We start from the raw sequence: 23,758 nt of genomic DNA, 5'->3' as shown, positions 1-23,758 counted from the left end.
TATATCTATTTATGCATTTATTTCCTCTCACAGTCTAGCTGTCAGATAATTGCCTTCACTGTCGCGGAGATTGAAACGTGACTATCTGCAGCTAACATAATACTGAAATAAAATAAACGTAAGAAATAATGAAAGTTTTAGGAAACACTGAATGTTAAAAAAATCATTCCTAAAAACAATTAGAATCTATTCTAGCGGAAATGTAACATATTGTGCATTATTTTATGTTTTATTTGATTAAAATAAAAATAGATTTTGGCTCTGACTCTGGTTTGTATGTACAGATGATGGCTATAGTTAAGTTATAATATAAATAGGAAAGGTGTAGTGTACAAGAGACAATGTGGTATTTTTATCACTGATAAAAACGTATAGAAAGATGAGAGACCAGCAAAAGCAGAATTATACCCTGTCAACGCTGCAGGCCCTTTTATTATACGTGTTTACACCATAGACTGTATAGGTTTACACTAGAACAAGCGTCTGTGTCGCGCCGCGTGCAAGCCAAGGTAACGTTATGTGTTTAGATAAAGTTTTGACATTCAAAATGCAGTGAAAACATGGCGGCGCCCATGACATGGAAAAGACTTGTGTTCTCTGGGTATACTCCTGCTCTCTCCTGGGTTTTTACGAGGACAACCTATCGCTTTTTCAGGACACATGAGCGGAGGAGAGGGTAAATGACAGCGGTCGTTTGCATTACACAAAGACAGTCGATAGAAATCGCGTAATATCAAAGTCAAGAGTGTTTGGCTAATGTTAGCTTGTGGTTGTGTAAAGGAGAGATCATAAATTTAATTGTGGAGTTAGAAATGTCAGAGGGAGCTTGAGAATACGATCCGTAAACATTTGACCAGTAAAGATGGTTGCTGCTTTTGCTCTACTACTATCCATTAGCGTATTTCCAGTAAACACCGTTATGTCTTTTCTCTTAAAGATATAGTTCACCCCAAAATGTTTTGAAAGTAAATGGTGACTTCTTAGTATATTATTTTGAGGAAATTCAAGTCCTGCAAGTTTGAAACTGGATAAAGGTGATTAAAAATAACATTGATATTGAAATAACCTTTGTTTTTGGGTTATCTAACCCTTTAATGAGCTGTTAAACTGCACTCTGGTTATTTGGATAGTAATTCAACGAAATAAATCGAGACTGCAGGCAGATGATCAGATATGGTTTGTCAGCACTTCCTTTTATTAAAATAATCTTATTCATGAATGTATGATCTGACAGCCAGGCTGTACACCAAATTCTTGGACATTTGTTCATGTTAACCATCATATGACCAATATTGCATTTTTTTTTTCTTACAGAAAAATGTGGCCCAAGTTGGCCTTTAGTTGATCAGATGTTCTTTCTGTTATCAGATGTGCTTTGCAATGAAAGAGGTTCATTCAAGAAGCACTGGTTTACAAAGCAGCCATTCACTGCTTGCATTCTTTTGAAAAGGTGGATTGAATCAAATCAGTCTGATATAAGTGGAGGCCTTTTCCTGAATTTTCTTAACTTGTTTTGGTCGATATGATATCTATAAAGGGCATGAAATATGGGTCTTGTTTTGATACATCTGAGAGACGCAGATAGATTACTTGAATAGATTCGTAAACTCACCCACGACTGACCTTCACATTGTTTTACGCTCAGTCTCCGCAGGGTCATGGCGCTCTCAGAGGCGCCTCTTTTCATTTTGTTTTCTCAGGAGTTATGTGAGATCTACTGTAGAGTGCGGCGAGACTCTGGGTTCTGTGAAGAAAAGCACTGTCTGGGTTGTAGAGAACTCAGTGTGACCTTGGTGTTTGGCAGTAGATCTGAGTGAAGGGTTGCAGTTTGAGACTTCATGCTGTGTCATACAGACCATATTACTGCCTTTGTCTTCAGAACACTGTTGCATTTGGAGTTGGACTAAGGGCCCTGTTCTGAATAGTTGGAAATCAAGTTTTGAGAATAAGAGTTGTTAAATCTTTTTTTTTTTTCAGAATCAACTTTCAAATGTACTGGTTTATATTGCACAGTCAAATCGACTCTCTAACATTAGTTTTTGGTGTAATTACATGTGCTACTGAAATGCTGAAAAGTATACATTTGTTAGTTATTATTCTGAAAACCAGGAAGCAATAATAAAGATTTTGTTTTCAGATTTCACATCAGATTTTCACAAAAATAATTACTATTATACAATGTGTTTTATTGTTTTGGCCCCAAGGCCAAAGTTTCGGAAACCCTGGTGGAAACCCTGGTGGAGGCCCGCAGCGGTCCTGACGTGCAAATCGGTCGTCCGACCTGGGTATAGGGGCGAAAGACTAATCGAACCATCTAGTAGCTGGTTCTAGGGATGGGATGGTATGAAAATTTAATATCACGATTATAGTGACTAAAATTATCACGATTATCAATATTATCACGGTTTTGTTGAAATGAGATGAAAGTGTTCAAAAATAGTTGATGCTCACACTGAAAACATTTCAGCAAGTTTTATATTTAATAATCAACAAACAACTAATAAAACAAGCAACTCTATGCACTTAATTTAAAGAAAGATTAAATTCTGTGGCATTTCCTTCCTTACAATGAAAAGTGTAGAAGCATAGAAAAGCATAGAAAAGTCACTGACTTTCGCCATTCCTTCTCGAAAAAAACCCCAAAAAAACATTATGCGCTGCGCTTGCGTCAGACTGTTGCTGGCTGGACATGATTTAATAGCGAGTTATTAAAACCGCGATAATCAAACACGGTTTTAATGATAATTCATTTTTAAACGATATTACTAACCTTCAGCACATTTTATCACGGTTATCAATAAAACCGGTTATCGTCCCATCCCTAGCTGGTTCCCTCCGAAGTTTCCCTCAGGATAGCTGGCGCTCGCTCGAACAAGCAGTTTTATCCGGTAAAGCGAATGACTAGAGGCCTTGGGGCCGAAACGCGTCTGACTGTTTTATTGTTTTGTTATAAGTGTTTTTATTTCAATATTTTTTATTTTTGATCCAAACATTAAAGCAAAAAAGACCACTAAGAGAAGAATTAGATTTTTAATTCGCAAAAATAATTGAAAATACCCTGCTGTTCAACCGTTTCGGGTCTTTTAAAGAAAGATACATTCTGCAAAGTGACAAAGTTATAATGTTACAAAAAAACCTGTCAATATCAAATCCATGAGATTGTTTTGATCGTTCTACTTATCCAAAAATCCTTAAAAATAATAAATTAAAAATCTTAAATCTTACATTACTAAAATCTTACAAAATCTTACATTTGTAATAGTAAGAGATATTTCTTGAATGCCAAATCAGCATACTGGAATGATTTCTGAAGGATCTTGTGTCACTGATGACTGGAATAATAGCTGCTGACAAATTCAGCTTTGTCATCACTGGAATAAACTTAAAAAATATATATATATTTAAATAGAAAACAGGGTAACACTTTAGAATAGGTAACACTTGTTAACTATTAACTACAACATTTCTCTCAATAAATTCTTAATTTGCCGCTTATTAATAGTTAGTAAGGTACAGTAGTTGTTAGGTTTAGGTATTGGGTAAGATTAGGGATGTAGAATAAGGTCAAGTAGAATAAGGCATTAATATGTTCTTAATTAGCACTAATACATGGCTAATATTCTAGTAATATGCCTGCTAATAAGCAACTAATAGATGTTACGTATTCTAAAGTGTTACCGAAAACAGTAATTTTAATAATATTTCACAATATAACTGCTTTTAATGTATTTTTGATTAAACAAATGCAGCCTTTCACAAGAAAAAAGACATAAAAAAACGACAATAGTGTTTATTATATTATGTTGTTTTAGAGCCAACAGGAAACAAATACCAAGCATCAGTTCAGTATAACTGTTCAGCTACAAGATTTGACTATATTTAGTAATACCGTAAAACAGAAACACTATAGTTCATTGTGTGGAAGAGGTTTGCCAGTCTTGGATTCAGATTAAAGGTTTTCTCCGCCCATTAATTCTCTTTCACTTCCTGTCATCCTGTAGGTCCGCTGTGCTGCTCTTGGCCCCTCTCCTGGCAGAGGCGGACTCGGCCCCCCTGGCCTCCTCCAGACCTCCAGGCTTCACCGGTGTCGAGGGCCTCCACTCTCAATTCCACTGGATGGCTGATCATGTACCTGCTTTCAGGGTCCCTGGGGGCCGCATACGCATCCTTCACTCGCCTAATGAGTTTTATCAGGCTATGAAGGTATGCGAGTGTGTGTGTGTGTGTGTGTGTGTGTCTGCATTTACTGGGTGAAAGCCAATTGATTGCACCTTCAGAGAACTGAATTGCCAGTAAATATGACTATAAGGTTGTAAAAAAGAAATCTCTGATATCTTATTACTAACAGATATTATCTAAGCCCAATTAGTGCATTTCTATTTATAGTCATATTTATATATAAATATGTCGTTATATAAATATATTACGTTGGTTGATACTTACGAGAAGAGGATGTTTTGTTTAATAAAACAGGTGGATCTGTGCCAAATGTCCATTCTAAACATCATAATTCATCTATTGTTGTTAGTTTTATGATTAAATGATAGGCCTATTTGCGAAATATTTGTCTCTTCTTTTTATTCAAAGTAGTTTAATCTTGCCATGAGAACAGCTTTACATTTTCATGTGGCTTCTAAAAAAATAATAATGTAAGAATAAAAATGGAATTTTGGTCAAATGCTTTTTTTCTCTTTCTCAATTTCAGAAGATTGTCTAGCTGTGTTTATGTAGAGAATAGTTTTAATGTCTTGAATCACTTTTTTTATCAGTTTGTTTTGTCATAATATAGCTTGTAAAAAAACAAAAAGCTTTACTCAGTGTTTCTCATTCAGTTTTTCTGATCTTTTTGTTTGCCAAGGCTCGTATCAAGACAGCCAAGAATCGTGTGGTGATGGCATCACTGTATCTGGGCACAGGACCACTAGAGCAAGACCTCGTATGTAACATGTCTGCACACGTTTACTGTCGCTGACCAGTAAATAAAACATAGCCCAAGAAGAAAGGCTGTTTTTCTGCAGTAGACTGTGGCCTGATTAAGAAGAGGAAGCTGCTCAGGGAAGTTTAACATATCTCATCTCAATTTTTTTCCACTGTAAGATTAAGACATATTAACAGTAAGTAGCTCATGTCACAACCAAAGTCAGATATGCAAGCATATTCTGAAAAATGAACTCAGCAGAATTTAATTTTATCTACAGTATTTGATCTGGTGGTGTTGCTAAATCTCAATCTAAAAGTTGAATCACCATCTCAGTGTATCTAAAGTGCATTTCCTTGTTCAAATCAACACGCAAAACCAGCCAGACAAGCCATAAGGTTCCTGCAGCAGAAATAGATCAAAATGTAAAAAAAACCCTAGTATAGTGTATTTAGTGACTTTCTAATTTCTTTTGAAGGTGGATTGCATGGAAGAGGCATTAGAGCACTCCCAGGAAGATCATGCACCTGATCTCAAAGTGTCTTTTCTGCTGGATTATACCAGAGGCTCGAGAGGTCGGTTTTAGTCTTTTTCTTTGTACTCATTGAAAACACACATGCTCAGGCTTTGTTTGGGCACCCAGCAGTTGACATGTCCAACCCAAATCCTTCGAGTTTTTGTAGTTTGAACAGTGAAAACATAGGATTTTGATTTCATACACAGACATCTAAATCACAATGATAAGTGGTTTTCACTAATTCATTTATTTATGGTCACACTGAAAAGAATGACATAAGTGATCAATTTCAGGCACACCATGTGGGTTTGTGTAAAATACAGTGATGCATCTCATGAATTATGAAGTCATTGCTACATGTATCAGATGGATCTGATTTCATTAATTAAAAGACAGTATAGACAATCAGTCCCAAAAATCTGATTTCAAAACCAGATTAGATTGTGTGCTGTGTGAACAAGGCCTTGCATTATTACTTATACTTAAACCTACCTCTGTATTATTCTTTTACTTCCTTTGAACTGCATTTTGCACATAGCTTGATCTTTTCGATCACTTTCCTATGAAGCCATCAGAAGAAAATAATGCCTGCAGGAAATCCCCTGCTAATGTTTGTTTCCCTTTACGAACACTGACTAACATATGTACGCCATGTTTTTTGATATAATTGCATGGGTGTAATTTTGGAGGATTTCCAGTTTTAGTAATTGTAGGTTGAAGTTCAGACCTCCTCCCTGTTTTCCCCCCCCTTTTCTTTTACCTCGCAAACTACTTGACAGGAACTGTTAGTCATTCTGTTGCTGTACAACTCACCCAGTGATGTTGTAAGAATTCATAATCTAATATTTCATGGTAACTGAAGCATCATATTGCAGCATAGATCTTCATTTTATTTGTTTAGGTTCTGCTTGATCTCCTGAAAACAACTCTCATTTTGAGAAGATTTTGAGAAGGCATTCACAAAGAGAGGTGGTTTTTTTTTTATGTGTTGGCAACTTCTAGCGTGAACAACTGTAACTGTTAGCAATGCACCAAGGGGTCAAGATTTGGTTAGTTAGCAGTGTCCCATTCCTAAAGCATCTTTCTCCTTTGAAAGCCATTACAGTAGCTGTGTATGATTTTTAAATGTTTTTGAAATAATTATTTTAGGCTTTAATTTTGTTTTCATTGTAATATATTTTAAAATGTAATTTATTCCTGTGACGGCAAAGCTAAATGTTCATCGGCCATTGCTTCAGTCTTCAGTGTCACATGATCCTTCAGGATTTATTCTAATATGCTGATTTGCTGCTCAAGAAACATTTCTTATTATTGTTAGTATTAAAAAAAAAAGTTGTGCTACTTAATATTTTTAATGAGTTAATGCTGATATTTTGGATTCTTTGATTAGTAGAAAGTTAAAAATAATTTATAATTTTCATTAATAATTACACAAGTTTTGAGTGTCCAAATAGTAAAAAGGTGAAAAGGACTATTTTTACATCTTCTGTTTTTGGCTTTTGTTGCTAGTGAAGGAATTGGAATGGATTTTTAACTTTTATTTGTTCCCATTTTTTTTATTTGTTTAACATATTTACTTCAATAAAGAAAATACAAAACTAAACCTTGCTATAACATAATATAATGTAATATAATATAATACAGCATTGTCGTGACAGCAACCTCCATCAACTTTTAGTGTGAATTTATGGCGTTATTTTTAGTCAAAAGTTATGAGCGTGTAAGACATGCTTACGAGCACATTATGTTATTTCACACGCGCAAAAATTAACCTTCAGCTGGCATGATAAAAGTACTCGCGCACAAATTCAACAACCGAGAGGTGTACAGGTAGCTGCGAGCAAGCGCCTGGCATACTCTCATAGGTTAACTCTGCTTGTACAGTGGAATCCTGCTCGCGGAGTGCTGTTTTGCTCGCGCAGTGGATTTCTGCTCCTTTGAGTCTACATGACTTTTGACAATTTGGGGGCGGAAACCAAGGAGAGCACTGACCATCTTATGATTGGTCCCTTTAACACAGGAACATCATTGTACCTTGATTGACAGCTCTCATTACAGGAAGCACGGAGTTGGGTTAAGTTACCACCGAAGAAGAGTGGGAATGAATTAGAATGAGTTGTAAAAAGATGTAAAAGTACATGTGAAAACAATTATGTTATAATTCAGTTAGCCTAACGTTAGTTGTCTAAGATGCAGTTTTTAAAGATTAAAAGTTTTAAAATGAGTGTCGGGCGATCAGCATTACAAGTGTTGGCTAAGGCGTTAGCTACAGAACGAATAGGCTAGCTAGTTACGTTACTTGTTGCTCAAAAATATGTAACGTTAATGTTAACTTACTTAACAAAACGTAGGCTTAATCGTTCGCAAATATATACATCGATGGTAATTGATTTAACTATGATCTGCGCAGCATTTTATACGTGCAGAGACATTTTATGTATATTAGAAAACTCATTCTAATTCATTCCCACTCTTCTTCGGTGGTAACTTAACCCAACTCCGTGCTTCCTGTAATGAGAGCTGTCAATCAAGGTACAAGGATGTCCCTATGTAAAAGTGACCAATCATAAGAGGGTCAGTGCCCTCCTTGGTTTCCGCCCCCAAATTGTCAAAAGTCATGTAGACTCAAAGGAGCAGAAATCAGCTGAGCGAGCAGAAATCCACTGTGCGAGCAAAACAGCACTCCGCGAGCAGGATTCCACTGTACAAGCAGAGTTAACCTATGAGAGTATGCCAGGCGCTTGCCCGCAGCTACCTGTACACCTCTTGGTTGTTGAATTTGTGCGCAAGTACTTTTATCATGCCAGCTGAAGGTTCATTTTTGCGCGTGTGAAATAACATATTGTGCTCTTGAGCATGCTCACGCTCATAACTTTTGACTAAAAAATAACGCCATATGAATTTCCCTTTAACGCTTAATTAAGTGTATGCACTGACTCATTGCTTCTCATTTCCCCCTTTGTTGTGTTTGAATCTAAAGGTAAGCACAATTCCCGCACAATGTTAATGTCACTGCTCCAGCGTTTTCCCGAGCAGATGAGAGTATCCCTGTACCACACACCTGACCTGCGGGGGCTGCTGCGTCTTCTGGTTCCTGAACGCTTCAATGAAACCATAGGGGTTCAGCACATCAAGGCATACATTTTTGACAACAGTCTCATCATTAGCGGGTGTGTACGAGTGCATATGTCACAGCAAAAACAGATACAACATGTTTGCAAACCTATGTTATGGTTGTGTAACTAAAATATACTTGCAATTTAAATACCATAAATTCTCTCAAAATATTCCCATAGCTATTGCTCTTCATGGTTCTAGATTGTTTTTAGACCATATGGAGCTCATGCAAACAGCCTCTGCTCAGTGGAGGAGGTGAATATTTGTTTGCCCACTCTTGAGTGTGATATGATGATATCTCATACAGGGCCAATTTGAGTGACTCCTACTTCACCAATCGTCAGGATCGCTATGTACTTCTGGAGGACTGCGGGGAGGTGGCTGATTTCTTTGCTGAACTCGTGGGAGCCGTGGGCGACGTGTCACTGCAGTTGCAGCCTGACAACAGTGTGCACATGATGGAGGGAATGGTGCATCCCTTCAAAGGTAAGTGGTTTTTAAAGAGAGGGATCTGTTTAAACAGATGCCACTTCCTTAGATATAAAATGTGATGTAAGACAATGAGAAGGGATTTTAATAAGAATTCATTAAAGCATTCATTTGTATATGCTTTCTAAAAGAATTAAAGTTAGAAACCACATTATGTGAGGTAAAAGCCCAAACACATTCATAAGATGCTAAACACAACTTCTGTAGCTTGGAGGCTGATTGTGAGTGATACATTGTGCAGGTTGCAGCTAACTACCATAATCTGGCCTACTTTAGTGAAACTTTAAAGCATTGTTCCACCACTACAAACCAAGAACTCAATCTGGCTTTAAAATCCTGAAAGTGCACTCATACACAATGTCTAAACATGTATCTATTAATTGTTTTTTTTAATGTATATATATATATATATATATATATATATATATATATATATATATATATATATATAAAACCTGATTCCAAAAAAGTTGGGACACTGTACAAATTGTGAATAAAAACAATGCAATGATGTGGAAGTTTCAAATTGCAATATTTTATTCAGAATACAACATAGATGACATATCAAATGTTTAACCTGAGAAAGTTTATAATTTTAAGGGAAAAATAAGTTGGTTTTAAATTTCATGGCATCAACACATCTCAATAAAGTTGTGACAAGGCCATGTTTACCACTGTGTGGTATCCCCTCTTCTTTTTATAACAGTCTGTAAACGTCTGGTGACTGAGGAGACAAGTAGCTCAAGTTTAGGAATAGGAATGTTGTCCCGTTCTTGTCTAATACCGGCTTCTAGTTGCTCAACTTTCTTAGGTCTTTGTCTTTGTCGCATGATCCTCTTTATGTTGCACCAAATGTTTTCTATGGGTGAGAGATCTCTATTCCAGTCTGGCCATTTCAAGACCCAGATCCTTCTTCTACGCAGCATGATGTTGTAATTGATGCAGTATGTGGTCTGGCATTGTCATGTTGGAAAATGCAAGGTCTTCCCTGAAAGAGACGACGTCTGGATGGGAGCATATGTTGTTCTAGAACTTGGATATACCTTTCAGCATTGATGGTGCCTTTCAAGCTGCCCATGCCTCACACACTCATGCAACCCCATACCATCAGAGATGCAGGCTTCTGAACTGAGCGCTGATAACAACTTGGGTTGTCCTTGTCCTCTTTAGTCCGAATGACATGGCGTCCCAGTTTCCCAAAAAGAACTTCAAATTTAGATTCGTCTGACCACAGAACAGTTTTGCACTTTGTCACAGTCCATTTTAAATTAGCCTGGGTCCAGAGAAAACGCCTGCGCTTCTGGATCATGTTTAGATATGGCTTCTTTTTTGACCTATAGAGTTTTAGCCAGCAACAGTGAATGGCACGGTGGATTGTGTTCACCGACAATGTTTTCTGGAAGTATTTCTGAGCCCATGTTGTGATTTCCATTACAGTAGCGTTCCTGTATGTGATGCAGTGCTGTCTAAGGGCCGAAGATCACGGGCATCCAGAATGGTTTTCCGGCCTTGACCCTTACGCACAGACATTGTTCAAGATTCTCTGAATCTTTGGATGATGTTATGCACTGTAGATGATGATAACATCAAACTCTTTGCAATTTTTCTCTGAGAAAATCCTTTCTGATATTGCGCCACTATTTTTCGCCGCAGCATTGGGGGAATTGGTGATCCTCTGTCCATCTTGACTTCTGAGAGACACTGCCACTGTGAGAGGCTCTTTTTATACCCAATCATGTTGCCAATTGACCTAATAAGTTGCAAATTGGTCCTCCAGCTGTTCCTTATATGTACATGTAACCTCTTATTGCTACCTGTCCCAACTTTTTTGGAATGTGTAGCTCTCATGAAATCCAAAATGAGCCAATATTTGGGATGACATTTCAGAATGTCTCACTTTCAACATTTGATATGTTATCTATATTCTATTGTGAATAAAATATAAGTTTATGAGATTTGTAAATTATTCCATTACTTTTTTACTCACAATTTGTACAGTGTGCCAACTTTTTTGGAATCTGGTTTATATATATATATTTTAAGACAAACATCTTATGTTGTATATTCTATATTTATATATATATTAAATAAAAGAGGTAAATGCAAAAATGGCCCTGGCCCTGTTAACCAAATATATGAAAAAAAAGGTAATAATAAATAAATCAATTTTAAAATAGTTGCTGTGGACATGCACTGAAGATAAAACAGTTTTTGTAATTAATTAAGGAATATTCATAGTATAAAATTCTGTTTCTGTTTTCATTTTTAATCATGCAAAGTGACTCAGTGCTACACTCTCACGTGTATCAGTTGGTTAAAATGGGCCGTGTGGAATGAATATCTATTATTTATTCAGAGCATCCACTGTCTTAAGTGCAAGTGATCAAACAACTTCATCAGCATTTTTTGGCCATAACGTATTCCTGATAAGAGAGATGATTGACACTTGTGGTTTCTACCCACTCTGACAGACATGAATCAGAGGTAATGATGGTAAGTCACTCGTTTTCTTGTAACACCAGCATTGTGGTAACACATTGAGTAACAGGAAGCTCGGAGCCTACTTGCTAGCCTCAGGTCTCTGTGATGCTGAGCTTCAGCCATGACTCTGTGTGTCTTACACTCCCCAGGCTCAGCGAGTGAATGAGTGATTATGCCCATTCAGCTTCACTCCATATCCGTAACCCAGCTCCGTTTGATGACATAATTGTGGTAGAGCGGGGCCACAGTTTGTCACAGATCCCAGAAATAGTGCAATGATGTCACCTTGCTGGTGGTAAGTGATCTGTGCTGAGAGGGTAGGAAAGGAGAGATGCAGGAGGATGATAGGTTCGGGAAGGAGCTATTTGGACCTGGATACAGTCCGTCAAGACAATGAGGTCGACGGGAATGATGGACTGATAGCCAACAGCGAGAATAGTGATGTATGACGGTAAAAGGAGGACAATATCAGACGAAAAGCACATGCACTCGAATCAGGGTGAGATTTCTTTATGCAGCTTGTCTGCGAATGTATATGTTCAAAGAAAAAGCCTCATCTTCCAGTAAGAGTTACTAGAACGCTGGTCCATTGAGAAGCTTTTCCGCTGAGTCTGCAGTTCGGTCCTGCCCCTGTATCTCCAGTAATTGGATCCCACAGTTTGTCGGTAAGAGCCGCTGAACTTCGTGGCCCTGTTAACTGGATGTGTTTGGACCTGGAGGCTTGGGGTGGCTGGCTTTGCATCTTTGGGGAAAGCCCCTATTGTGCTTTAAAGGGCCGTTTATTTGTTCTCCGCCGTCCACGCATATTTGCAGAGGCTTTCACTTTTTCTTGTTCTCTGCATTTCACAAACTGAATATTCCGGCGGCCCTTGCTGCCCATTTTCCGTGTTAACCATATAAACTAAGACACCATGGAGCAGCAGTCTTCTGCCATACATTACCAACATGCAGTGTTCTGCCCTGAAGCTAATTAATTATTTACAGATTATCTCTCTTGCTATGACTCACCGTGGCACATTATGTCTAGCAGAGGCGCCAGGGTTTGACAGAGCGCCTTTCCAGACGGTCAGCAGTTATTGACCCGTGTCTCTGAGGTTTTGATTATGCATTTTCAGGATCTCGCATGAGCAAATACCTGATAGAATGGATTGGATTGCATGTCATTTCGCTTGCATACCTGTTCAAATAAGTGTAAACAACCTGTTTAGATCAGTTTCTTAGAATCGTTCTGTTTATCATTGCTGTCAGGTATTTTACCTTGATTGACACACAGCACCTTTTCAAAACCTAATAAGTTATGCTGCTATGCTAACTGAAATAGAACCTCTTAAAGGAACCGTTTACCCAAAAATTAAAATTGTCATCGTTTACTCACCCTCATGTCGTTCCAATCCTGTATAGATTTCTTATGTTGAACACAAAAGAAGATATTTCGAAGAACCAAACTGTTGCTGGTCCCCATTGACTCCTATAGTAAGAAAAGAAATACTGTGATGTGAAGATCATAAAACCAGTAATTAGGGTCAGTTCTTTCAAATTGTGATTTATACATCATCTTAAAGCCGAATAAATAAGCAGATTTGATAGGATAGGATTTGACCGAGATACAACTAGTTGTATTGTAGTGCAAGAAAATCTAAATATTGAGAAAATGGCCTTTAAAGTTGTCCAAATGAAGTTCTTAGCAATGAATATTACTAAACAAAAATAAAGTTTTGATATATTCACGGTAGGAAATTGACAAAATATCTTCATCAAACATGATCTTTACTTAACATACTAATGTTTTTTGGCATTTAAAAAAAATCAATAATTTCGACCCATATCATGTATTGTTGGCTATTGTTACAAATATACCTGGTTTTATTGTCCAGGGTCACATTTATAATGTCACAACATTTTTTATTTTAAATAATGTTTTGAATGTTCTGGTCATCAAACAAAAAATCCTGAAAAAATGTGTCATAGTTTCCACAGAAATATTAAATAGCTTGTCTGTTTTTAACATTGATAATAATAAATGTTTCCTGAGCACCAACTTGACGTATTAAAATAATTTCTAAAGGATCATGTGACATTGAGGTCTGGAGTAATGACTATTGATAATTCAGCGTTGCCATCATTGGAATAAATTACGTCCTAACATATATAGTAATGGAAATGTTTATTTTAACTACGACTAATGTTTCACAATATATCAGTTTTTACTATATTTTTGAACAAATAAATGCATCCTTGGTGAGCATAGAAAAACATTCAAATCTAACCTACCCCAAACTATGATAAGCTGAAATATGTACTGTAGTTCACAGAAATGTCAGATAAAATAGTCCAATTTAACTTTATCAATTCATTTTATATATGTATTTGTTGTTAGTTAAGGAAATATAGTTATAATCATAATTTAGCTTTTAATGCTGTTTTGTATGCTTTTAGTCACTGATCTCAACACAGTGCATTATAGTGATCTGTACAACTGGGCTTGAAATGCTGCCTATGTTTGCAGCTGACTAGTTTTTGGAACACAGTCTAAATGTATCCAATATTTAAGCATGTCAAGTGTTCAAGATGTGCTCTTTTTTATGGTCTAACAGGTAACAGAGCCGACTTTTCTGTACTGGCACAGAGACGGATCAAGGAGGTGGTGAACACAGCCCGTGTGAGGCAGAGCATGCTGGAGGCAGAATGCTCAGAGGTCCCAGAATCGGAGGGTATGGTGCCAAATGACACCTGGATCTTTCCACTTGTGCAAATGAAGCCCCTTGGCATTCATCTGGATGAACATGTAACCAAACGACTGCTCACAGAGGCAGGTGGAGACTCAGTCGTCTATCTGACATCGGGTTATTTCAACCTGACGCTCACTTACATGCAGCTGGTGCTAGGTGCGGCAGCAGACTACCATATCCTCATGGCCTCGCCAGAGGTAAATGGGTTTTTTGGAGCCAAAGGAGTAGCAGGAGCAATTCCTGAGGCCTACGTTCACCTCGCCCGACAGTTCTACAATAAGGTGTGCATTTTTTCTACAGTTTAGCACAGTGCTGGGCAGTATGATGTGTAAATTACCTGTGTTGACAGAGATGAACACTTAAGTGTAGACAACTCTGTCATTTATAAAAGGAGCAATTTAGTTTTGTCAAGTCATGCCACCCACGTCTAGTATAGACATAATGTAACTATAGGTTTTTTTTATGGTTGCCAGGCACTGTGACAAATTGACACATTAACATATAATCCAACTGATTTGTGAGCTTACTGTTGCATATAGTATATTGGTTATTTTATAACCACCAAAAATATTTAAAATGCATTACAATATTTTTTATTTTGTTTTTGTACTCATGCCAAACTTTTTTAAATTAATAATCATTTGATTTGTGTCTAAAAAGTGTTTCATTCTAGATGATCAATTTAAGAATATTGCAGTAAATTGTGATATACACTAGAGTTCAAAAGTTTACAATTTGGGTTTATAATGTTTTTGAAAGCTACCTTCATTTGGTAAAAAAAAATTGCCATTTTTAAAATGTTTTTTTTGTTAACTATCATTTAAAACGTAATTTATTCCTGTAACGGCAAATCAGAATTTTCAGCAGCCATTATTCAAGTGTTTAGTGTCCCTTTCACCTTTCAACATACACATGGTTTATTTCACCTCATCTAGTTTCCGGATTTATTATCACAAACACACTCTCTGCATTATGAAAACTGGTAAAACTCAAAAGATAAAACAGTGGCAATTTCATTCTATTAAAACAACAACAATAAAAAGACTTAGTATTGTGGCACAGAGGTTGCATAAATGCATTTATTTGGCAACCTCAATCACAAATAGCATACCTGAGATCCATGTTTGGATTTATTACCGTTAGTCGGTGTGAGGGTTTGATGGCAGATTTAGTTGCAACCATTTTGAAGGAACAGAGACACCGTTTTATACTTTCATCTGAGAAGAATGTCTCGGTGTAGATCAGAGGTGTTCAAACTCAGTCCTGGAGGCCTGGGGCCTGTACCATGAAACTAGATCAGCTGGCTAGCCAGGTAAGTTTCAGGTTAGTTTGCACCAATCCTGGGTTTTAGGTACCACGTAAGTGGCTTGGCTTTTAGCGGCATTCATTGCCATAGTAACTTACACTCCACGGCTAACCTGCTCCTGGGCAGGTTATGTTCTGGGTTAGAGATCTTAAACTGAAGCTGGACCAATCAGATGTGAGAGAAGTGACACATGTCTGACACAAAGTCACTCCAGTTTATTTTGCTCCAAATTAAAGGTCAATAATGCTAAAAAAAAATTTTTTTATGATTTATGTAATTATTGTGAGTCATTATTATTATTAATCTTTTACACACAAGCAATTTTAGTTTAACAGTTATTATAAATCGTTTATTTTAAATCAATATTAATGTATACAGATCATGTAATATAAATAAGCTTTAGTATCAAAAGATTGCACTATTTAAAAAAAATAATAAAATCTGACCTTACACGTTCAATTCTCTATCACTATATATTTTCAAATGTATAAACTAAGTTAACAAGTTTCACTTGTCACTGCACTGATAGAGCAAGATTATTTATTTTATTTGTCCTCCTTAATTTTTCATATGACGTTTAAATTTGTTATTCTTCAATCTCTTAACCTTTAGCAAAACCTTTAATCTTTAGTTTTGAATCTCGCTGGGTCTCTCGCAAGAAGTAAAACAAACTTGCTTTGTGTTGCAAGGCTCGTGATTGGCTGTTCGCCAATGATGTCACACATTCATGTGCAAGCGTTCAACAAACTCAGAATCAAAGCCTGAGTTGACAAGGAAAGTTGATGAATAGCATCATGGTACCAACAAAGCCGGATTGGAGAGGTTTGGTTTTGTTAACTCAAAACTAATTCTGTAACTCTGAATTTTTTCAGCTACCATCATGGTACAGGCCCCTGGTGTCCTGCAGAGTTTAGCTCCAACACTAATTAAACACACTTGAACCAGCTAAACATGCTCTTACTAAGCATACTAGAAACGTCCAGGCAGGTTTGTTAAGGCAAGTTGGAGCTAAACTCTGCAGGACACCGGCCCTCCAAGATGTCCTCCTGGTGTAGATTAATATACTCCAACCTACATGTTTGTTGATGTTTTTAGTTGTTTCAGCACTTTTTCCATAGTGTAAGAAAGGGTGCATGTGAATAGTTGCCAGGTTTGTTAAAAATAAAACTGAAAAAGTGTCCTTTTAAGAGAGAAGCGCTTATAGAAGGATTTCAGCTCTTCAGGCAACCCCAAGTATGAAAACTTTTTTTTTATTTGTTTGAAGAAAATATAGAGAAATTTTGGGTTATATAGTATTATTAGTGTTTTAGTTAGTGATAAATGTCAGTGTTGTCTCTGCTTGGGAAAAAAAAATGTTGTCAACAAGTATTTTCCGTCATACTGTAGTTTTCTTTAACGAAATTATCACTATTTTGCAGTTTATAATTGTTTGTTCTGTGGATTGTGTTGCAGAGACGAATGCACTGAATTCGCAGGGTTTAAGTCTTGCTGTTTTATAACCATCAGAATATTTTTTTTTTATGTTTGTTCTTGTGTTGTTGGTTTTTCTTAAACCGAAGCACTCATCATCGTGTTCGTTTCAGGTGTGTCAGCTGGGTCAGCAGAGTCGTGTGCTCTTGCATGAATACCATCGCCCAGATTGGACATTTCATGCTAAAGGTACATGTTTATCTTCTGCACTGTTTTCTTTTAAGCACTGAAGTGGATCAGCCCAGTTCCCAAAAATTGGGTGTAACAGGAAAGCTCATAATTTAATGCGCAGAGCAGGTTTCCCAGCACCTCTGATTGAATAGCCTCAAGAGCGCTTCCTGGACAGCTTCAGGACACAGAGGCTGCCAGACACATGTGATGTTTTCCCTGTAAACCAGAGGTATGCTTTGGCCACGTTTTCTGGCTGTTGTTGGATGTTAAGCTATTTCAGCTTTACTGTTTCAGTATGTTATTTAAGACAAATCAAATGCACTACTGAGCCAAAAGCAACTCGATCACCACTGTGTTATTTCTCAAACTGCTGTGTGTGTTTGAACTGTGAGTGATTTTTAGTTTGCTTTAAAAATGCATGAATTCATAATAAATTTGACTTGGTTGTTCATATGGCTTTAACTGAGTTTCCTCATACACTTTAATAAAAGCCCCTGACCTGAAGGGACAGAATAAAATAGTGTCGTCTGGAGAAATATAGAGGCTGGACAAACCTGAGCAGCGTCAGTTGAATTCAATTTCAGGGTCCTGTTGAGAAGTCTGGCTTATTAGATAAAGACTTGTCATGCCGTCATTTCTTGTAAACAGTGGAGCTGAAGTGGGAAAAGAATACCTTTTTATTTATAAAATTGTTTTTGTAAAAATTGATTGATTTAATGCATCCTTTTCTAAATAAAAGTATACATTTATTGAAGAAACAAATTCACTAGTTTATGATCAACAACGTGGTCTATAATAGAATTACCCAATGCCACGACGTGACAATGAAAAAACAGTTCATGGATTGTGTTTGCTTATTAGTTTGAAGTGGAATTTAATCTAATTAAGCATAAAGGCATTTATAACCATGTATGAAGGTTAATTGCGTGATTTGTGTGCATAAGGAAGTCCTCCGGAATTAATTTTGAAGTATTGATGAGTGTCACACGATGAGTGTCACACGATGATGAGTGTTTCAGCACCTCAGGCCAGGGTGGTTATGTTTGGCAAGTGTTTGAAGTGGCAAGTAATTCCTGCTGCCTATTAATAGAACATCTGTTTAGTTTATGTACATAATTGGACTGACATTTTGTTTTTGTTTTTTCCTCTAGTGTGTGGTCATGCATTGTTGACTGTGAAAATGAAATATGTTTTCTGTTGTATAGACACCACACCTTTTAAACCCACATGACCAGGAAACATAGATACTGACGCTATCAGCTGCTTTGAAGCATCTGCCACATCTGCATGTTTGTCAGTGTGAAGGCACCAAGGTTATTTTTAGAGTGGTTTGAGTCATAATAAACAATTGTACAGGAAATGAAGCACTTATCATTATTACTGGTCTGAAAAGTTACATTTCAGGGTATTTTTCTCTACTCTTCACAGGTCTGTGGTACTATGTGGGAGGAAGAGACCGCCCCTGCCTCACTCTCATTGGCTCCCCAAATTTCGGCTATCGCTCTGTGCACAGGGATCTGGAGGCTCAGATTGCCATAGTAACAGAGAATGAGGAACTCCAGATGCAACTGCGACAGGTTGGACTTCCTCTGCACTTCCACTGTTTCCTACAGTACCCCATAAATCTTGGGTTGTGATGTGTTTTAATAGTTGTTAGTACTAACTGTGAAGTTAATGGCTGGTCATTGTTGGGGCTTACAGGAAACACAGCTGTGCTCCACACATTGAATCAAGTGATTTGTTTTATTGCAGTTTAAATGAATGTAGACCAATTTATGTTATCACCCTGCTCTAAAAAAAAGGGATAGTTCAACCAAAAATGTATTATTCAACCTCATAATATCTTATTAAATATCTTAATTTGTATTCCGAAGATGAATGAAGGCCTTACGGGTTTGGAAAGACATGAGGGTGAGTCATTAATGACAGAATGTTCAATTTTGGGTGAACTATCACTTTAATGGTAGTAATTCAGTATTAACAGATTTAAATCGTGTGAGTGTCCTTAACGTTGTAGCTTTTATTTTACTAGAAAGCAATGGGGGTCCATTTATCTTTGTTATCTCAAACAGCATTACATATAAAGAATGTGCCATAAACATTCATCTTTACTGGTCGTTCTGGGAACAGAGGCTAACTGTCATCAGTTTTTATAGTTTTTGAAATGTAAGGTACCTGTAATCTTCACTTATCAGGTGATAAAAGATCAATTAAAATCAGTTCTGTAGTAATCTTTATGAGAAAAGGTCTGAGAAGAGACAGCACTTGAGATAGCAAGGTTTAAAAATATAGATAGTTTAAGTCAAATGTTGGTTTCTGTCTTATCCAGGAGCAGGAGATGTTGTACCAGAGTTCAACGCAAGTGTCAAACTCCACGTTTAATCAGCCAGACCGCCGTGTAAAGCTGTGGGTGAAACTGGTTACTCCACTCATCAAGAACTTCTTCTAAAGTTCAGCAGGCCTGAGGTGATGGATATCTCACAGGTTGGTTGCTGACGGTCATTTGAAGCATGTTTTAAACCTATCGGGCGTATTAGTGTTGGTTTCAGACATGAGCGATTCCTCCTGGAGCTGTTCAGGCCAAACTGGTTTTTATTGTGTAAAAGCTGGTTATTAGCTGCTTGACCTTGTTCCAAAGACCATCTTGACCACCTTAAAGTCAACATGAACCTTATCTTAATATTTGTTCTTGGTCGTATTGTTAATGATTCACCGATGGCTGTAATTCCAATGAAAACATTTTCATCCTAATCTTTCATCAAATGTAATTACCTTGCACATTCTATGCCGACGTCACCTAAGCTGAGAGGGCTATTGGACAATGTTAACCAACAGCCCAACATGCTATTTAGGTTCAGTTTTGGTGGTAACACTATAATAAGGATGCATTTGTCGACAGGAAATTAAATTTGAACTTATCTCCTAAATTCATGTTATAGATCGTATTGTGAACAATTTATCTGTGCATGTTTTTACAACAACAAAAAATAAAAAAAGAAGACCCTGTAATGTTTCTTTAAAATAACATAACTGGACCTATGGGTGAAAATGACAGACTTCTATATCTTGTCGTATGATAGTTAACACAAAGTATTGTTCATTGTTAGCTCATGATAACTAATGATTGATCTCAGTGCTAATGTAGTTAGTTTTTGTAAAATTTTAGTTTAAGCAAACAGTCAGTTTTTCACAATCCAATCGATTCCCAGTGGATAAAATCATGTCTCACCTATTCTTTCTAGTTGATTGTCCTGTTTAATATGCTAATGTCACATAACTGAAATGAAATGGCTTACAAATGGCAATTCATGTTGACTTTAAGCTGCTGTGTGTAATAACCCGCTACCATCTTAAGCCGGATTTTCCAGCAGGGATGGTTCGGTGGTATCGGGTATTATGTGCATTTCATTATGTTGAAGCATAAACGAGGCATTCGCATGAAATGCTCAGAAGGTTCTAGCCTAAAGCAAACAAAAGCAGCATTCAGCATTTTATTCCACTTCCAAACGAATGACTTGGCTCTCTTGTACTCAGTATAGTCAGACTTTCCCCGAACATGGATATACAAAACCCCAGCTTGCCAGACAGCGGGTTCTGAAGAATTTACATTGTCACTCCAGTGGTTCCTTCAACCCAAATCCCCGTCACACAGCCCATCTAGAGCTAGCATGGTCAGACCACAGCATGAATCTGGCCATTCCAGTGCTGTCAGGCCCAGACTTCAGCTGCACTGGCAGTGACCTCCGTGAGCCCTCCGTCGCTCACATCTGGAGTCTGTTACAGCTGCTCTTTCTACGTGCTGCACGATTCCTTCCCTCGCCTCCTTTTGATTACTAACATTCTCTGTCTCGCTTGCGAAATGTCAGGATTTAAGATTGTTTAACTTTGAGCCAAAGCCATTGGTATTAACAAAATGAGGCCCTTTGAACATTAATATGAAAAATCGAACTTGGCTGAAAGGTCACTACCTCTTTTCCTCGGATTTAGCAGCATGTGCAGTACACACAAAATCAGCTGAAAGCATAGCTGCCATCCCCAAATTTGTATGTTTTAAATATTTCAATCTTTTCAGCTATTAATATGAGTGTAACGTAACCCAAAATGCTTCAAAATGTATAAAAATAAATAAATAAAAAAAGTGACCAAATACCGAGTGGCTTCTTTTAAAAAAAATAAAGAGTTTTCTCAGAACTAGTCTTCCATTTTTTTTTCTAGCTGACTGGCCTTACTAGACAGTGAGTGTAATGATAGCTGTAATGTTTTAATAACCGTTTTATGGGAATAGGGAAGCCCACAGCTATAATGATAACAATAACGAAGTAGTTGGTTGGTATTACTTTGACAGCCAATCAGAATCACCCGATTTAAAGAGCTTGAGCATTTCAAGCGGCAGATGACAAAACATTATCATCCGCTGGGTGTAGACATATGAAAGTGTGACTCGAGTGTCCACTGTGGTATTGGAGTATTCCTGGCCGTGTTGAAATCCATTCTACAGAATTTTAGAAATACCTTCCCAAAATCAGTGCAGAACAGTGGAGGTGGCACTTACTGGGAAGAATTCCTTTACTATCACTTTGTCAGTGAATCATTTATGGAAATAACCATTACAAAAATTCCAGGAATTGCTTGAATAAGCGTATTGAATTTGGAAATTATCAAAATATAAAGGACGTTATGTAATAATGATATAAAGTTGCTCATTATGACTCGCAGCAGGGTTGTCTGTAGTCAAGAAAGGTTTAATTTCATTCACTTTAGTAAGTACTCCTTCTGCCCTCTAGTGATTATTCAAATGCATTACAATGAAACCAGATGTTGTTGTTTTTTTAAATAGTGCTGTTTTTCAAGGTAAGCATCAGTTAGTGAGTATTGAATTTGTGCCGTGCTGCTGACACAGATGATCAAATTGTGAGCTTATTGGGATTACCGGTAGTCAGAAAATGTAGAAATTAGGTTTTATTTGCTATGTCCTCCGGGTGTTTTCATGCACACTATGGTTCAATTGTTTTGGGTCTGTACATTTGTGTAATTTTGTGTGTGAAAAAGAAATTACTTTTATTCAGCAAGGACACATTAATTTGCTCAGAAGTGACAGTAAAGACATTTATTATAAAAAAAATATATATATATATATTTTTTAAATTTTCTATTCATCAAAAAAATATTAGTTTACACAAATGTATTAAGCAGCACAACTGCTTTCAACACTGATAATAATACGAAATGTATAAATCAGCATAAGTATCAGAATGACTTCTAAAGGCAAACACTGAATAATGGCCGATTTGCTTTCAGATTAATAAATGACATTTTAAAATTAAATTTGAAATAGTTTAAGAAATATTTAGAAATAATTTTCAATGTTACTGTTTTTACTGTATTTTTTTTAATCAAATAAATGCAACCTTGAGGACCGTAAGTGCCTCATTTAAAAGCTCAAAACGGCTGAACTGTAGTGTATTTTGCTAAGTGTGTTCTGTGTTGATAATAAATAAGTAGTATTAGAGTATCACCTTTTAAGATCACCTGTTTTTTCTTTTCTTTTTCTTTTTTCAGGTGAAAACTGGGACTACACGTGTGGTTTGTAAAAGAGGCATTTGCAAATATTGCTGGACGCAGATGGCTATGATAAAGATCTCCAGTGATGTTAGAAAGCACTCTGTGCGGTTCGATTCAGTAACATTCATTCTGCTTCACACAACCTCATTGTTAGAGGAGAATGCATGCAAATCCAGTATACAGTATTTACTGCCAGTGTGACAGAAACACATTTGTAAGCAGTGTGGCAGATCTGAACATTTGGCCATCAGTTCGATGTGCAGTGCACATGTGTACATATTTGAATTAATTTAATTTTTTTTCTGTAAATATTGGTTGTTTTTTCACTTTAATAAGATGACCCTTACCATTTCTACTTTATTTCCATTGTACTTTATGGCATTATTTTTGGTTGAAATTAGATTGATCTCGCACGTTGATTTCAGAAACCCTTAGTTACCTCAGCCATGTGTAAAATTTCCATATTTCACATCCACTGCGTGAAACTTATGAAGGCTGGTTTCTGCCACAAGATTTTTATTTATTTAATAAATTAACAATTAAAACTTTTTTTTCCTCACCGTTCATACAACTTGAATTTCCTGAAACATCTGCAATGTAAGAAATAAAAGTAGGAACAAAACATTCAACATTTTGATGCAATAACCTTTTTATTGCATGGAAGAAACAAAATGAGTACTGAAAATGAGCATATGACTTTCATCAGAGATTACAGAAGAGCTTCAAATCCTGACTCTGATGGATTTGAGCATGGTGTTTGAGTGAGTAATCACTTATTTCTAGGGACTTCTGTAGTATTAGTTCAACATCAGTTTAAGCTGCTTTGCAGAAGTTAAAAACCATGTTGGTTTTGTAATAAAAACTGCAGCACTACCCTTCTTCAGCAGAATGTTTTAATTTTGGTGCCAATGTGCATGGAGCAAGAGAGTTCGCTTATAAGGTTTATTAACATATTGAGACCAGATGACTTTTTTGTTGTTTTTCTTTTGTGACACATT

General features: G+C 36.8%; 1 protein-coding gene across 2 annotated transcripts; it reads left to right on the top strand.

Moving 5' to 3' along the window:
• Positions 1-524: 524 nt before the first annotated feature.
• Positions 525-23,120, top strand: LOC132122402 (CDP-diacylglycerol--glycerol-3-phosphate 3-phosphatidyltransferase, mitochondrial-like). Of its 2 annotated transcripts, XM_059532626.1 has the most exons (11): positions 525-676; positions 4,002-4,203; positions 4,859-4,936; positions 5,397-5,493; positions 8,416-8,605; positions 8,860-9,038; positions 14,117-14,532; positions 17,141-17,216; positions 18,627-18,775; positions 19,528-19,696; positions 22,758-23,120. In XM_059532626.1, the coding sequence occupies exons 1-10, from the start codon at positions 561-563 to the stop codon at positions 19,645-19,647; spliced, it is 1,623 nt and encodes a 540-aa protein (XP_059388609.1). In that variant the 5' UTR covers positions 525-560; the 3' UTR covers positions 19,648-19,696; positions 22,758-23,120. The 2 variants fall into 2 exon arrangements, 1 of the variants encoding a protein (XP_059388609.1); XR_009426372.1 differs by lacking the exons at positions 19,528-19,696; positions 22,758-23,120 and adding an exon at positions 17,320-17,427 and having other exon boundaries at positions 18,627-18,758.
• Positions 23,121-23,758: the final 638 nt, after the last annotated feature.

The sequence above is a fragment of the Carassius carassius genome, chromosome 40, assembly GCF_963082965.1.
Source record: "Carassius carassius chromosome 40, fCarCar2.1, whole genome shotgun sequence".
Classification (NCBI taxonomy): Eukaryota; Metazoa; Chordata; class Actinopteri; order Cypriniformes; family Cyprinidae; genus Carassius; species Carassius carassius.
Note: the sequence above shows the minus strand (reverse complement) of the source record. Positions and strands in the feature narration are given on the sequence as shown.